At 35.7% G+C, this 18,194-nt stretch overlaps 2 protein-coding genes across 2 annotated transcripts in view; one reads left to right on the forward strand and one right to left on the reverse strand.

Annotated features, from left to right (window-relative positions):
- Positions 1-18,194, forward strand: part of LOC141337871 (uncharacterized) — a 54,170-nt gene that overhangs the window by 20,677 nt on the left and 15,299 nt on the right. The gene's annotated exons all lie outside the window — the stretch shown is intronic.
- Positions 1-18,194, reverse strand: part of LOC141338678 (uncharacterized) — a 31,793-nt gene that overhangs the window by 8,793 nt on the left and 4,806 nt on the right. The window contains exons 5-12 of the mRNA XM_073844283.1: positions 10,759-10,932; positions 10,081-10,254; positions 9,814-9,987; positions 8,427-8,600; positions 7,569-7,742; positions 6,606-6,779; positions 6,120-6,281; positions 602-772 (exon numbers count right to left, since the gene is read on the reverse strand). Coding sequence (XP_073700384.1) covers positions 602-772; positions 6,120-6,281; positions 6,606-6,779; positions 7,569-7,742; positions 8,427-8,600; positions 9,814-9,987; positions 10,081-10,254; positions 10,759-10,932 — 1,377 coding nt within the window. The remainder of the gene's footprint in view (positions 1-601; positions 773-6,119; positions 6,282-6,605; positions 6,780-7,568; positions 7,743-8,426; positions 8,601-9,813; positions 9,988-10,080; positions 10,255-10,758; positions 10,933-18,194) is intronic.

Consider the following 18,194-nt stretch of genomic DNA (forward strand, 5'->3'; position numbering starts at 1 on the left):
AAGTGATTAAGCGTATATAAGTGTGCAGCGATGTGCAGATTAGCTGTTAAAATGAACCATCCATTCATCATATCATCATGCAAAACTAAGAATTTAAATTATTGTAATAGGACGATCGGGTGTGGTTAGCTAAATCAGAGGAAAATATAGGTGCGGGTGGGTGGCAGGCGGATCATTTATTTGAAGCTGTTTGAGCTCATCCGCGCATCTCCAACCCCACTCACACTGTTCATTTTATTTGTGCAGCTCTTAAAAAGGGTCATAAATTGCCATGAATTGATATTTTAAAATTCTGCTAAATAGTGATACACTAAATAGTGAAACAAAATTCCTTCCTTGATATTTTGTTTATATTTCTGTATCAAAAACATTTTTGATTGACATTTAGACTCCTATCGGATTTTCTATATTTAAAAAACATTTATTTATTTATCTTTTTATTTTGGCTAGTTAAATAAATTTTCCGGCTACCATAAACTAAAGAGCACCTGCCCGAAGGGATACCAGAGATTATGAAATTTTGCGAGCCCTGAAGTCTAACACAACCTCTGACTGTAACATTTCTAGTCATGTAACATGTGAAATGATGTAAGATACTCACCTCAGTGTGTTGAGTTGACAGTGTTTATCCTCCAGTAGAGCAGCGATCTGATTCACTCGTGTGTCTCCTAGTTCATGTTTACTCAGATCCAGCTCTCTCAGGAGTAACGGGTTTTTACCCACAATTCCAGTCACATACTGACATGCTTCTTCTGCAGCAGGACCCAAAAACCTGCAGAAGAGAAGATGAAGCAGAATTCAATTCAATGTGCATTAAATAACAAAAAATTAAAAGATCAATTTTTTATATATTTTTTATTTTTTTGTAACAAAAAGCTCTAGGTCAAGTTTAAACAGTTGAACATTTAAATATACGAATACTTTTTTTTTAAAGAAAGACAACATCAAAAGTTAATCCTTTTAAAGAATCTTAGGGGCATAAGATCACTAGATCATGACTCTCAAAAGAAATTATTTCCAAACCCAAAGTTTCTTAAAACCTCAAAAAGATATGCATGATTGACCCTATCAAACGCTTTCTCTTGATCTAACGAAAGCACACCAAGGTCAACATTATTAAATTGATTAGAATCAATAACATCTCTTAACAAAAAAAGATTGTCCATTATTGACCTATTAAGGATACAGTATGTTTGATCTCTGTGAACCAATAATTCCAAAGTATGTTTCAATCTATGTGCTAAACATTTTGACAGTATTTTATAGTCTGTGCACAGTAAAGAAACAGGTCTCCAGTTCTTTAAAAGACATAAATCACCCTTTTTTGGGAGCAAAGAAAGGACCGCTCTTCTGCAACTTGTAGGAAGCAACTTGTTCTTTATACTTTCTAATAATACTTCATATAAGTCATTTCCTAGTACATTCCAGAATGATTGATAAAACTCTGCTGCCAGTCCATCAATTCCTGGAGAACGACCATTTGATAACTGTCTCATTGCATCAGAAATCTCCTGAAAAGTGATTAGTTCATCTAAAGATTCTTTCTGTTCATTTTCCAGCTTCGGTAGGTCATTTAGCAAATCAGAAGCACATTCAAGATCACAGGTCTCAGCAGCATACAAGTCTGTGTAAAATTTAACTGATAATTTCCTTATTTCCACTGGGTCAGAAGTTATAACTCCATCAGTTCGACGAAGATGATACATTTGCTTTTGCTGAGCACTTTTCTTTTCAAGATTAAAGAAATATGAAGAAGGAGCATCCATGTCTTTAATGGAACAAATTCTTGCTCTTATCAACGCTCCTTTCACTTGTTCTTGTAATAATGAACCAAGTTCCTTCTTCTTGTTCAGATGCTCTTTTGTGCATTTTCATCATTACTGTTCACAAGAATACTTTCCAAAGCTTGTATATCTCTTTGAAGTTTTTGTATCCCTGCTTTCACCATGGAAGTAGAATGTAAACTATAATTTTGACAAAAGATTCTTATATTTGCTTTACCAACCTCCCACCACATACACAAATTATCAAAAGAATCCTTTTTTAACTTCCAGTCATTCCAAAAAAGCTCAAACTTCTCACAAAATAAAACATCCTGCAATAATTTAACATTGAAATGCCAAAAATAGTTGGGCTTTGAGGTTCTCTTCATATTCAAACCAAACAATATTAAATGATGATCTGAAAAGCCAACTGGTGAAATAGAAACATCCGTAATTTTATTATTCCATTCTTTACCCAAATAAAACCTATCCAATCTGGCTCCACTAACCCTACTATTAGATACTTTAAGCCAGGTATACTGTTTAATTCCTGTGTTTCTTCTTCTCCAAATATCTATTAAATCAAACTCTTAAAATATTTGACAAAACAGCACTTGATTCATGATGGGGTTCCTCTCCATTTCTATCAATAATAAAAGCAAAAGTGCAATTCCAATCACCTCCAATAATAGTACAAATGTTATCAATTTTCTGAATAGCATTCCTTAGCTTTAAAAAGTACCTCACACGCTCAGGTCCATTATTGGGTGCGTAAACATTTATCAGTACAAAACTAGAACCCTCATATTCAATATTTAACAACAGTATTCTTCCTCTCACAATTTCTTCCACAGCCAAAACATTGACCTTCATATCTTTGGAAAATAAAATGGCTATATCAGCACTTGTATTTGTCCAATGACTTAAAATACTTTTCCTCAGCCACCATTTATTCCACTCAGATTGATTATCTAAACTTGTGTGTGTTTCTTGTAAGAAAACTACATTTATCTTTTTAATAGTAAACAACTCTGATAACATTGCCAATTTATTTCCATCTCTACCCCCATTTCTATTTAAAGAGCCCACCCTCAACAGCTCCATAAAGAAAAGAAAATATAAAAAAGGACAGAAAAAGAGAAAAAAGGCAGAGAAAGTTATTTACCCCATGTGACTTAAACATTTGATTTGCTTTGTGAGGCATTCGCTTTTCGTAGCTTTGTTAACATCTAATTCAATCTTAACCTTTTCTGTTTACTTAAAGCCTCATAGCTAACATTCCTCTGCAACAATTTTACTGTATGGATAAATTTATCTACATCAGGAAAAAAATCTTTACCTTCAACCATTCTACCGAAAGTTACATTCAGAAAATCGTTTATGTCCTGTAGTGGATACACGTCTTCCACATTTCCACACTGTGATCCGATGTCAGATATATCAGAGAATGTATCATCATCTCTCATCCCTAAATCAACATCAGTACACTTTTCAGCAGAGTTAGATATTTCAGAATTTTCATTAGAAAATTTTTCACCACTAACCGTAGTTACAGCATCATGCATTTTACTATTATCATCCAATTCAGAAACCTCATCATTTCTACCAGAACCAACTGTTTCAATAACATCCTCAGTCTGACTTTCAATCAGTCTATCATTATCAATGTTCCTCTCAAAAGTAGCTTGAGGCTAGCCTAGAATCTAGACGCGCCCCTAGCGGCAGCAAATTACATTTGCTTCTAAGGTCAGTCTAGTTACTCTCAATTCACTTAAATTTCCGAAAAATCCAAGATGTACCGGGCCAATCACGAGTCGGTGGGCGGGCTTAACATGATGACGTCTGACCTGCGACCATAAGTTCAGTCAGACATGAATTCCTGGTTCCGTGAATTAAGCGTGGAAAACTGAACAGTATTTATATATTTTTTTACTTTTGATACACAGCCACGTCCATGTGTCCTGAGCAGGAGCTCGTTACATCTGAACGCGCTGTGGTGTAGAATACGCAAACACCGGAAGCGATCTGTGGCGTGTATACGACACTCATTGTTTACACAGCACAAGAGATTGTGGATATAGCGGCTATTCAAAATGGTAATTACTTGTGCTTGTCCTGGTTGTTCAAACCCATTTAAAGCTGAAAAAGATTACGTTTGATTGCGCAAACTCATCCTGGACTTTTTTTTTTTTTTTTTTACATATTTCCCCTTTCGGTGTTTGCGTATACTACATCAAAGCGCGTTCACATGTGACGAGTCGAATCATAGATATGCTAAACTCGTGCTCATGACAGATGGACGTGGGTTTGTATCAAAGGTAAAAAGAAAATTATATAAATACTGTTCATTTTCTTGCAAAAACCGATCGTTTCGTGTCTAAGGACATCAATGTATCGTCACGAGCCGCAGGGTGTAATTTGGATTTGTCTGTGCATGTTTTTGTTTACTTTTAAAGGTTTAGTGCCCATCTATGTCTATTATTTAGCTGACAGACTGCACAGTGCACTGATTTTTGTTAAAAATCTTCGTCGCTCTGACTACGTCACCTGACCGACTAAGTCTCTGATTGGTTGTAGCGCTATCCTATTGCGTGGCGAGGAGTTTGAAAGACAACCGTTTATCCCACCCCTCCGGTTGAGCCCTGTCTATGGAGAGTGCCCAGACCCTACATTTATGTGGGTCTGGCTTGCCAGGCTAGCTTGAGGCTGCACATCTTCATGAATTGACTTACTCTCACCAGCAGCAGAAGTACTAGGCCTAACTTCCACTTCACTAACCTGGGCCTTATGTGGACACGCTTGTTTTTTGTGTCCGATATCCCCACATTCAAAGCATTTAATGCTGCCAGTATTCGCGTAGATAACATACGCTTTCCCTTCGTGCAAAACTCTAAACGATATATCCAACTCTGGTTCATTTAATAACATAAACACCTGTCGTCTAAAAGACATCACATGTTTCAGAGCAGCGTTTTTACACCCCAAAGGGATCATTTTAATCTCACTAGCCAATTTTCCATATCGCGTTAATGCTTTCTCAATTTCGTCATTACGAATGAAGGGAGGAACATTGGATGTTGTAACTCTAGTCGACGGAGTAACAAGCGGTGAAATGATAAGAAAATCGCCACTTACCACAATTCCGTCGCTTACCAACCGATTGACTAAATCTTCCTTCTCGACTAAAACTACTACTGCTTTATTCATCCTGGATGCCGATGTAATGTTTTCATATCCAACTTTTTCCCCAATTGCCAGCAGCACGTCTTCAACAGAGACTCCCCGCGCTGGTACACACCTGACTCCATGACGAAGCGACACAGGTGACGCCAGCCCCCGCAGGGGCAGACGCCATCCCGAGCCGCTTCAAAAAGTTCCCAAACACTTGCACAAAAAAATAATAAAAAAAAATCAAATGTTACTTTTTAGGGAAAAACCCAAATCGTGTGATTTAAGAAAAAAAGAAAGAAAAAAAAAGGTAAAGAACCCAAAAAGGGTGAAAAAAAAAAATCGTCCTCTCCCCTTGAGCACCCTCACACGCACCCCAACACTCCCAGCATGCACCGAGAGAGAGAGAAAAAAAATCTGTGTTTATTGGAACAAATTGCAAATCAGTCACTACTTCAATTACAGTTTATTTTAAAGTTAGATTTACATTTACATGATCTTGTTTAGATATTTCTAAAGCAATATTTGTGTTTTAAATACATTTGAACATGAATTCCATTCATATGTTTGTGTTTGTGTGACTCCTGTTGAGTCACTATAAAGAGAAACACACACTAATGAGTGTACACCAAATATAATAAACCACAAGAACAAATACTAAAGTGATTTTGCCTCAAAACAAAAACCTTTCAGTTAAACGTTCCACTAGTTAAAGCTGTTTTTCCTCTAGTTTCAACATTTGTATTGGTCTCAGTAAATAAGTGAAAGTAAAGTAAGTGTAAAGTAATGTGACGTGTTGCTTGTCAAAGTAAAAACACACAAGAGACAGAGACATTGATCATGTGATGCTGGACGGCTGTGAGCTGAAGCTGGAATCTGCACTGATTTTACCAGCGTTTTCCTCCAATCTGACCAAATCTATTTCAAACTGGAATGATTCACTATTACTGATGGCATTAATAAAGCAGCTGTTGTTGGAGAAAGCTCTGACAGTCTGCTTTTGTTCTCTTTCCTCCTTTGTGTTCAACATTTTGATCAACTTCACATTTCATTCTGACACAAACCCTTTGAAATAAAGCTGATGATCATTTGATCATCTCCTTTCACAAATATCTGATAGTTAATATTTGTCCACATATCAGAGGTAATTGAAGATGTCTTTAATATCACAAAGTGAAGTTTACTCACCTCAGTTTACAGTTTGAGTCTCGTAGCACATCAATGAGCCGCTGCTTTGAGTCTCCAATCATATTGAATCTCAGATCAAGCTCTTTTAGAAACTGCAGTGCTTTTGTGTTTGTCAAAGACTGAATTAAAGAAGAAACATCTGTAATGCCACAGTCTTTTAGGCTAAAAAGAGACAAACAGAGGAAGAGAAGATCATCTTACAAACAAATCATTAAGGTGAAGAATTTGACACAAATATAATGTGAACCCATGAACCCACTCATCATGAGATATTGAGTAGAAAGTGTTTTGGTTTAAACTGTTGAAGTTAAGTGTTTTTTACAGATACATATAAAACAGTATGTCTGAAACTTTCTTCAGATGGAGAAATGCCAGAAACTGCATTTCATGCAGCGCTACAAATTATGTGACAAGAGCCCATTGATTTTAATCTAAACAGTAAACTTTCATCTGACTGTAACTGCTGTACAGTATAATGATACTAACTCTAGTTTCTCCAGCTTGAATTGTGGGTTCATCAGTAGATCACTGAGGTTTTTCACTCCAGAGTCTCCTAGTTTATTCCCACTCAGGTTCAGTTCTCTCAGGTGTGATGGGTTTGATTTCAGAGCTGAAGTCAGGATGAGACACTGTTTCTCTGCAATACTGCATCTATCCAGTCTGAAGACAGAAAGAAAAAAGACTATGAATAAGTCAATGTAAAGTTTGTAAATGCTGTACAGTTTAAAAATAATTAATTACGCTTATTTTACTAAAGATTTTTACAATTTAACTTTTCATTCAAATTAAAATTGCTTAGTTGGGTCAATACAATTAAGCTGGTTTACATTAAATTAATTTACACTAGTTTGGGTTAGCTCAACCTTAGTGCATTTGTCAAGCAAAATCTTGTGCGGAAACAAATTATTATTTATTTATTTACTGAGGTCTAATTATTATAACTATTGTTACTTTTAAACAAGGAGTTTCACTCATAATTATACACAAAAATGAACAAATATGGGGGGAAATGTTGTCCGTACTGACATTTGAATAGATTACACAAGTGCCACAGTCTAAGCACAAATGCAACACTTCTGCATAATAGGAACTACAAAATTCAATGAATGTACAGAAACTGTCCAGTAACTAAACAGTATTTCCCATTACAGAAAAACACATAAAATAAGGCTTCTTCCATAAATTTACCATCATGCTGGGAACTACAAATCCACTGCTCAGTTAATAAAAAAAAAAAAAATCAATGCAGTTTTAACACAAATAAATGAAATACATTTCAATTTTAAATATATTAGGTAGAGTGAACACAATGCATTTAAGACAGAATGCTCAAAAACGAGGTAAAAATAATTTAGGAGTGTACAGTCACAAATACACACAAAACTCTTAAAATAAACCGAACAGTAAACTAATAATACTGTAACTGCTGTACAGTATAATGATACTAACTCTAGTTTCTCCAGCTTGAATTGTGGGTTCATCAGTAGATCACTGAGGTTTTTCACTCCAGAGTCTCCTAGTTTATTCTCGCTCAGGTTCAGTTCTCTCAGGTGTGATGGGTTTGATTTCAGAGCTAAAATCAGGATGAGACACTGTTCCTCTGTAATACTGCAATCCCACAGACTGAAGACAGAAAGAGAAAGAACAATGAATCAGACAAGAGTCAAGTTCATGTAAATGTAGTAAATGCATTATGAGTATGGTCACCACTATACAGTGTAATAATTAAAACATTGTCAAAAACCTTATTATATGACCATAAACAAAAACAGAAGAAGAAGAAGAAGAAGAAGAAAAAAAAAAAGATTTAAAACATCATCAGAGGAGAGAAGAGATGTTGTTATGAGGGAGAAGGAAAGTTGTACAGATGAAAGATCAGGAGGGCACATAAATTAGAAATACATTATGTGCACAGATAAATCATTTAATCAATAGAATCTTCCATTAAAAATAATGGTAACACTTTAGAATAGGTAACACCTATTAACTATTAACTATGACTTATTAGCATGCATATTACTAGAATATTGGCCATTTATTAGTACTAATTAAGCACATAATAATGCCTTATTCTACATCCCTAATCCTACCCAATACCTAAACCTAACAACTACTTTACTAACTATTAATAAGCAGCAAATTAGGAATTTATTGTGGAAAAAGTCGTAGTTAATAGTTAATAGGTGTTACCTATTCTAAAGCGTTACCAAAATAATAACTGTCAACTTTAATTTCATGGTGAGTTTATGAAAATAAATAGTCAACTTTAATCTGACTGTAACTGCTGTACAATATAATGATACTAACTCTAGTGTCTCCAGCTTGAATTGTGGGTTCATCAGTAGATCACTGAGGTTTTTCACTCCAGAGTCTCCTAGTTTATTTCCGCTCAGGTTCAGTTCTCTCAGGTGTGATGGGTTTGATTTCAGAGCTGAAGTCAGGATGAGACACTGTTTCTCTGTAATACTGCATCCATACAGACTGAAGACAGAAAGAGAAAGACAATGACTCAGATATATGATGATCATCAGCAAATGCCATACATTGACTAATACACCAGCAAAAGAACACAATGAAATTAAGACAGAATGCTCAAAAACGAGGTAAAAATAATTTAGGAGTATACAGTCACAAATACACACAAAACTCTTAAAATAAACAGAACAGTAAACTAATAATACTGTAACTGCTGTACAGTATAATGATACTAACTGTAGTTTCTCCAGCTTGAATTGTGGGTTCATCAGTAGATCACTGAGGTTTTTCACTCCAGAGTCTTCTAGTTCATTCCAGTTCAGGTTCAGTTCTCTCAGGTGTGATGGGTTTGATTTCTATCTATACTAATATACTAAATATTAGGGCTGTCAGTTTAACACATTAATTAGTTCTTAAAACTTATGTGATTAAATATTTGAATGCAGTTAATGCACTGACTCCATCCCCAGACCTGTATGTCATCTTATATTTCATATAGTTAACAAATATGATTCAGGGTAACAACTCCATAAATGCATTTATGCGGAAATTCAACATGTTTGTGGAAAAATGCCAGTTATGAGTTTTTGTCTCATATTTATATCACAGGATAAATTATATTACATAAGCAGGGAGACCAGTAGCTACTGCATGAGAGCTGATTATGACCCAAATATCACACGCTGTAAAATTTGATTACAATTTTACAGTTTGTATTTTTATTGCAATATTACAGTTTGTAATGCTAACTTGATACTTTACTTTTTTACTCATTTAATACCCAAAAATAATCTTTTGTGGGTATTTTCACAGTTGCATTTATTTAGCTTTTAAATAATTACATGTTTCAATTACGCTAATAAAAAAAATATATCGACTGACAGCCCTACTAAATATGCATTTCCCTTGATAAAAGATTTAGTGAAATATAGCATTAGTCCCCTATAAATATAACTGTCAGAATCATCTGTCATATGTTAGACTGCTTTTTTATCTGTTGTCACTTCTGTTTGTTTCACAGCAAAAATATCTAATTTCAGCAAGTTTCATGCTGTTTTTACAGATACACATAAAAACATAGTATTTCTGAATCTTTCTTCAGACGGAGAAATGCCAGAAAGTGCAGCGCTACAAATGATGTGACAAGATCCCAGCGGTCTTAATCTAAACAGTGAACTTTAATCTGACTGTAACTGCTGTACAGTATAATGATACTAACTCTAGTTTCTCCAGCTTGAATTGTGGGTTCATCAGTAGATCACTGAGGTTTGTCACTCCAGAGTCTCCTAGTTTATTCCAGCTCAGGTCCAGTTCTCTCAGGTGTGATGGGTTTGATTTCAGAGCTGAAGTCACAGCAGAACAACCTTCATCTGTCATTTCACAGTCACTTAACCTACATTGAGAGAAATGAGAAAAGTCACACTTCATTTTATCGTTTCATTTAAGTAAAACACTTTTTTTATTCTTGTATGTGAATGTTACTGACCTCAATCTCTCCAGTTTACAGTGTGAATCCTTCAGTACGTCACATAAGTCATTCACTCCTGTGTTTTTTATTTGATTCCAGCTCAGGTCCAGTTCTCTCAGGTGTGATGGGTTTGATTTCAGAGCTGAAGTCAGGATGAGACATTGTTCCTCCGTAATACTGCATTCACACAGACTGAAGACAGAAAGAGAAAGAATAATGAATCAGTCATGTTGTTAATGTGTGAGTTAAATGAATCATGAGTAAACACCATAAAGTGCAATAAATAAAGTGTTGCTAAAGCCTGAAAACAATAGAAGTACATGAATAATTATATAGTCATAAACTAAAACATTTTGTGATCATATTTTTTTCTTATTGTGATGCATGTCTGAGTGAAAGGTCAGGAATAATTTTTTTGATGAAAACCAGTATAATTGTTGTTTGCTATTGCTCTGATCTCATGTGACTGACAGATTGAGAAGAGAATAAATGTTTTTGTGAGTGAAAGGGGTAGTTATTTTCATTAAAGATCACAAAGATAAATTATTTTAGGAAATAATGTACCTGGATAAATCTATTATAATAAGCACCAATATATTTATTTAAATATATATTTGCACAATTTTGATTTCATGCTTTTAAGAAACTAAACAGTTTAATCTGACTGTAACTGCTGTACAGTATAATGATACTAACTCTAGTTTCTCCAGCTTGAATTGTGGGTTCATCAGTAGATCACTGAGGTTTTTCACTCCAGAGTCTCCTAGTTTACTCTCACTCAGGTCCAGTTCTCTCAGGTGTGATGGGTTTGATTTCAGAGCTGAAGTCAGAGCAGAACAACCTTCATCTGTCAAATCACAGTATTTTAACCTGCATCGAGAGAAAGAGAGAAGACAGAAGAAAACATACATATTAAGCTCACCAAAATCAACATTGAGACATTTTTTGAGCACAAGTTATTGGTTTCAGCACAAAAAGCTAAATAAAATAATAATCTCTCACACAATAATATTACATTTGGTCCCACTTTATATTAAGTGTCCCTAATACCTGTGAAGTTACATGGTAACTGGATGTGTACGAAGCATGTAACTACAGTGTATGTACACATTGGTACATTGTATCTACAGCTCTAATACTGGTGTAATTATACACATGTAACAACTCACTGAATAGCATTTGTAAGTACAAATGTGTAACAGGACATTGGTAACAACACTTTTTTCACTTCTGGAAGTACACATGTGTAACAAGAATTATGTAACTACATTTTGTAACAAGAATATGTACTCAAAGAAGTTTTTACACTTCCACACAGTCTTCAATACTGCAGTTACCAGTTTGGAATGACCGGAAACATTATTGAAATTGTGATGATTCCTATGTAGGCTACATACAATTTTTGTATTCATGTATTTGTGAACACTGAATTAAAATTAAAGTATCAATTTGTAATACCAGTGTACTTACATGGTAACTCCTCAGGAACTGTCTACTTAATATAAAGTGTAAAATGGTCACAACTTAGAGTAATATATCAAATGTAAACCTCTGTGCAACACTTTAATTTCAGTGTACTTACATGGTAACTCCTCAGGAACTGTCTACTTAATATAAAGTGTAAAATGGTCCAGCCTGGTCTCATTGTTTATACGTTGGTATTTTTACGTATTTTTAGATGCACAATTTAGATGTATTTCAACGTTTAAAACGTACAAATAGCTACGTATGTTTTGCTAAAAACGTAAAATATTTACGTATCTTTCATTTCATTAAATATTCGTATCAATGCCTTTTTATTAATACACTATTTATATTTTTAGCCCCCTTAACCTACCCCCAAACCTAAAGCTACCCATTTTATAGCAAATATAAAAGGATATAAATCGTAACTGACAAAAATATATGCAGGGAAATTACCATTTTTACTAACAATATAGCATAAAAATATTTTTATAGTAATCACACTCCTGTAAGGAGTTAAATTATCTCCTCATGGAATTAACATACAGTACGAACAGATGGCATGCAGCAAAACAATAAAAACTAATCTGAAGAGGGATCTTCAAAGAAAGCAAACAACCCCACCCTGACCTACCCCCCTCTCTTCTCCCACTCTCTCACCTTTCTTCCCAAAAGCTTTTGCTGGAAATCAGTAAGAGCATCCACATGTTATATCTTGTGAATGTATTGTTTTTCTCCTTCATGTTTGATATCATTTTAATGGTCTCTGTGTGTTTGGTAAAATGGTCTCAATTTCATAGCAGTCACATATACTGTAAGAAAGATTGAAAACTTCCATAGAATTGGGTTTGTTGCCATTGGGTGTGTTCTCCCTTTAGGGGCGAATGTGAACCCCCAACCAGGTGCGAGCCTGGGGTTGCGAGAACTCCTGAAAGACCAAAAGGTGATTAGAAGATTTGTTTGTGTTGGTCTGGTATATAAGGCAAGTGGTAAAACAGTACTGGGGGATTTTGTAGCCAAATGACCCCCACTGTATGCAAGAGTCTCTGGAGCTAAACCTCCAAGTCTCTCATGCTGCAGTGTGTCTCTCTGATAATCAGGTATGCATTTCCCACTCTTAGATACTTCTTTGGGTTATTGAGGTTATGTATTTATCTAAATTGAAATTGAATTGGATTCTCATTGTTTAATTGTGTAATTGGCATGATACATTTTTACCTGACAAATAAAATGTTATATTTGGCTATTCTGATACGTCCTGAAATCATTATGACCAGTAAATTGTGAGGACGCTTTTGTGCGCATAAATATACGGCCAGGATAAGACAAACTGGAGGCTAGGAATGAACAGGAGCAGTAGGCACGTTCTCTGAAGACCTCCTGATTTCTGCTTATCACTGGAGTTAACAAGTTGTGTATTGGAAAGACTAAATAACCTATACTTTTTGTAAAAGCGAGCAGTAGGCAGCTGACAAGAAGATATTAGTCCCCAGCAACCTCTGATTAATTATCAGGCTGGCGATTTTGTGTTACGAGATTGGCGCTCCGGCCGACGCCAGACTCAGACGACATTAGGTTCCCAATGAACGAATAATTGAAAGTATAGCACGTCCAGAATAATCGGGTATCTAAATTACAACACAATTAACTTTATGATCAGCATCCAAATTTGCTATTATAATTTAATTTTAATAAATGTGTAAAATTGGAGTCAGATTAATACGGAGCCAGATCAAAATTGAAACTAAATCTTGAAGCGCTGTGAAATGACCGGACATGCAATAAACCTTAAACCAGATTGCTGGACTTTGCTTTCGGGCCAGTGAGTCGGTCCTTTCACTCCTACCTCTAAACCTAACGTTAACCATATCTCTCTCAGTACAATAATAAAAAAAACATGACAAAAATTGCAATTACAATAATTTATTTAATGCAAAAATATCAACAGTCATACCAAAAAGTAATCCAAATGGCGATGCTTTTGCAGCCGCATTCCTCTCTGGCAGAATACAGTAGGTTTGTTTGAGGTGCAGAGCGGAATTAAAGTTATTATTCGCTGAAATATTATCCAGATTATTTTCCTGATCCTCTCCGTAAATGCGGCCAAAGACTATGCGCCCGCACAACATTCAAACATATCTCACCAGAAACACGGCATGTCGTAAACTGTGACGAATGCTGGCGAGAGCCAATGAGAGCTCGATTTTCCTGCCGTAAAAACTGCCGTTTCCTGACGCGGTTGTATTTGAATTCTTAAAAAAAAAATTTGGGCATGTTCCTCGCAATGGTATGGATTCTGAAGATCTTATAGCGCACAAATAAAATTGTTTCATTTTATAATTATGATGCGTGTTTGGTGTATTTTATGGTTTTATTGTTAGTCGCAGGGATGTCAGAAAACGCCTGCTGTGTCCCACCGCTACAAACGAAGTTAAAATTACATAAATGGTTAAACGATTGTAGAAAAGTTATTTATTTTAAAGGTTTAAAGTGTAGTCTTGTTAAACATTATGTTTACATATGCTTGGAATAGAGTTGGCAACAGAAATCACACAGAACAGGATGGAAAGTTATAATTTCATATTAAGTAAACTATTTAATAATGCATTTGAAAACACAGTTTATATATTACTCTGTAGGTTGTGACCATTTTACACTTTATATTAAGTAGACAGTTCCTGAGGAGTTATCATGTAAGTACACTGGTATTACAAATTGATACTTTAATTCTAATTCAGTGTTCACAAATACATGAATACAAAAATTATATGTAGCCTACATAGGAATCATCACGATTTCAATAATGTTTCAGGGTATCCCAACCTGGTAACTGCAGTATTGAAGACTGTGTGGAAATGTAAAAACTTCTGTGAGTACATATTGTTGTTACAAAATGTAGTTACATAATTCTTGTTACACATGTGTACTTCCAGAAGTGAAAAAAGTGTTGTTATCAATGTCCTGTTACACATTTGTACTTACAAATGATATTCAGTGAGTTGTTACATGTGTGTAATTACACCAGTATTAGAGCTGTAGATACAATGTACCAATGTGTACATACACTGTAGTTACATGCTACGTACACATCTAGTTACCATGTAACTTCACAGGTATTAGGGACACTTAATATAAAGTGGGACCCGTCTGGTCGTGCCTAATAAGTACATTTTTGTACAAAATCTGAACTGTTGCAAAACTCTCATACCCATCTCCTAAAACCAAACTATAGAAAAGCAGAAAGAAAATGGGAAAAGGACAGTCTGCTTATCCCTCTTCAAATGTTTAAAGACTCTCTTACATTTTACCAGACTGCTAAGTCTGTGAAAGCTGCACAGACTTAGACTTTTTCTAATTTAATTGAAATCACTCCAAACCTAAGGTTTTGTTTTCAGTCATTCAATCTGTTGCAAATCCTTTTTTAACACCTTGCCTGTTGCATCTAATGCTCTCTGTGAAAGCTTGTTGAGATGTTTAGTGACAAAATGTCTAACTTAAAGGGATAGTTCACCTAAAAATAAAACTTTGATGTTTATCTGCTTACCCCCTGTGCATCCAAGATGTAGGTGACTTTGTTTCTTCAGCAGTCATACCTGCTGTCATACCCGTCTGACAGAAAGTTTTTTTTGTTTTTTGTTTTAAGTACAAGTAAAAATTAGAGTGAGTTTTTTTTTTTTTTTTTTTTTTTTTTAACATTATAGTCCCTCAAGTCTGCTGAATTCTGAAAACTCCGGCAATTTGATAATACCTTGTAGCACGGCCACATAAGAGGGATATTTATAAGCAGTTAATGAATTGCTAAATTGCTTATTTATTTGTATCTGCTGGTGCAATTTTATCCCCTTGTCTGTATTGCCCCGCAAAATGTGGTTTCCCCTGTTCTTGTCTCGCGAGAGTTCTGCCGCGCTACGTTAGGGAAATCCCTGACGTCATCTAAAACACCTGATTATACACTTCCGATAAAAGAAGCCGGCTTTTCAGCGTTCCAGAGGGCTCTCTGGATATACGATCGTTAACGCTGTCTTTACCTGTGATTATCAGCCTTCGTGGAAATACTGCACTTGGGGATTAATCTCGTTGAGGATTACGACCTGGTTGGACTGTGTTTCGGGCGATTCTGTTACAGGACAGCGCTGTTCATCGTCTTCGTGCTCACGGACTCAAAAGCTTTACCGGTGAGGCCGAAGCAATCGTACACACGCACACACATACACAAACATTGGACTGTTTTTTGGAGTTTACACACGCTCATACTATATGTTGTTTATGTGCATATGTTGTCGTTTTGGTATTGGTCTTTTGCACTGTAAATACACTTGTGGATGGTATCCAATCTTCACGTTGTTTGTCTATTCTGTATAACTTCCTTTGAATAAGGGTTAAGAGAGGGATTACCGAACTAACTTTTATTTGTGTAGCCTGCCTGATTTGGCTGAGCGTTACAACCTAGAATATCAAAATTAACTGTGGGACGCAGGTCCTTTTATTTTATTTAGCGGTCAAACTCTGGAACAATCTACCTAACATTGTTTGGGAGGCAGACACTCTGTCAGTTTAATCTAGATTAAAGACCTCTTCAAAGGATAACTGTTGCCAAAATGCAACCTGGGCTGTTTTTTTTACTGTAAACGAGACAAACTTATATCTAAAAGCATTATTACGACAAACGAGACATTTTCAAGATTGACCGTGATTTAGTTTTGTGGTCAGTGGCCGGTGAATGGGAGAACTAGGGGCATATTTTTGAGCGTACTCAAAACGAACTCGAGCATTGAGAACATTGTTCGTGTACACAGAGTTTACTAAAAAGAACGTTTTGAACAACCCACTTTCACTGTCTGAGTCTCCGTCTTGCCAGACAAGAGGTATCGATCTCCGAATGCAACGTAATACTGAGAAGAGTAAAGATGGATAGCTCCTAAAGCATATTTCCATATAAATGCACAGCTATTTCGTTGTTTTGTCGCAAGTGAAAAACAATATTAACCTTCTAGTTGTAAAAAGAGCCTCATATAAGAAACATTAATATATAAGATTCTCGCATTCGAAGATCGATACCTCTTGACTGGCAAGACGGAGACTCGAACAGTGAAAGTGAGTTGTTCAAAACCTTTCTTTTTAGTAAACTCTGTGTACACGAACAATGTTCTCAATGCTGGAGTTCATGTGTCGAGACCCAGACGATACTTCGAGCAAAGTTTCATGGTGTGTCGAGCCTTCTTAGTGTTGTAAAAATATTGATTTTGATACGCTCAAAAATATGCCCCTAGTTCTCCCATTCACCGGCCACTGACCACAAATCTAAATCACTGTCAATCTCAAAAACGGCTCGTTTGTCGTAATTATGCTTTTAGATATAAGTTTGTCTCGTTTACAGTAAAAAAAAAACAGCCAGGTTGCATTTTGGCAATAGTTATCCTTTAACATGGTTCACAGATAAAACATTAACAGATTTCTATAATTCAAATCCGTTAAAGGATTGTTAGGCTGCATTAATTAGGTCAACCGGAACCAGAAACACTTCCCATAACACCTGATGTACTTGTTGCATCGTAAGAAAAATGGCATCTATGCTAATACTAGTCTGTTTCATTCTTATTCCGAGGTAACCGTAGCCACCAGATCATGTATCCAGATCAGATGATCACTGCAGTCCCCCGGATCCAGTCTGGTGGATCAACACCTAGAGACAACCTCTACAGCCCTGAATGTCAGTGAGACGTCGTCAACTAGATGAGACCTCTTCACCTCGACCGTCATCAGCACAAGACCAGGGGAACCTGCTGAGGCCTCTGCAATCTGACTTTGCAGCAACATGGAACAAACTGCTGGTTACATTTGGCCAGAGAAGAACTGGCCCCCCGGCTCAGCCTGAGTTCTTCCAAGGTTTTTTTTTTTTTCTCCATTTCCATTTCTAATGGTGACTTGACTTCCCCTGCACCTCTGACCTGTGGCCTTCCACAAGGCTCTATTTTAGGTCCCTCTCTATTCTCCCTCTACATGCTACCTCTGGGCTCTATTCTAAGGAAACAGGGTGTGTCTTTTCATTTCTATGCAGATGATACAAATCTATCTTGCAACCAAAAGAAACACTTTCACTGTGATTACTTCTCTTCTGTAATGTTTAGAGGAGTTTAAATCATCCCAAAATTTCCTTTTCCTAAATGAAGAAAATGCCGAGGTAATTGTTTTTGGTCCTAATGAAAACTCTCACTCTATAAGTCCTGAGTTGGAAAGTTTATTTGTTTTCAGGTGTGGAACCTAGGTGTTGTTGTTGACCAATATTTACATTTAAATTTAAATTAATAAAAATATATCTTCTGTTATTGGATCCAGTTTCTATCAGCTTTGTTTACTGTCTAATATTGAAAACTTTCTCACTCTTAAAACTATAAAAATGGCTGTTCATGCATTTGTTACGTCTCATCTAGATTACTGCAATTCTTTAGTTTGTCTATATCTCAAATTGCACTTCTTCAGTCTCCACTTCTTTTAAAATGTGTCATAAACATGAACATGACATCAATCTGATTTGAATCAAATTAATCTTAGTAACTATACATTTTTTATTGCCTTAATACCTTTATGGGTATAATAAATAAGATAATTGATAAATATGCTTCACTTAGAAAAGATCAGTAAAAGCTAAAAATGCACCCTGGCGCGAT

Source organism: Garra rufa, chromosome 7 (genome assembly GCF_049309525.1).
Source record: "Garra rufa chromosome 7, GarRuf1.0, whole genome shotgun sequence".
Lineage (NCBI taxonomy): Eukaryota > Metazoa > Chordata > Actinopteri > Cypriniformes > Cyprinidae > Garra > Garra rufa.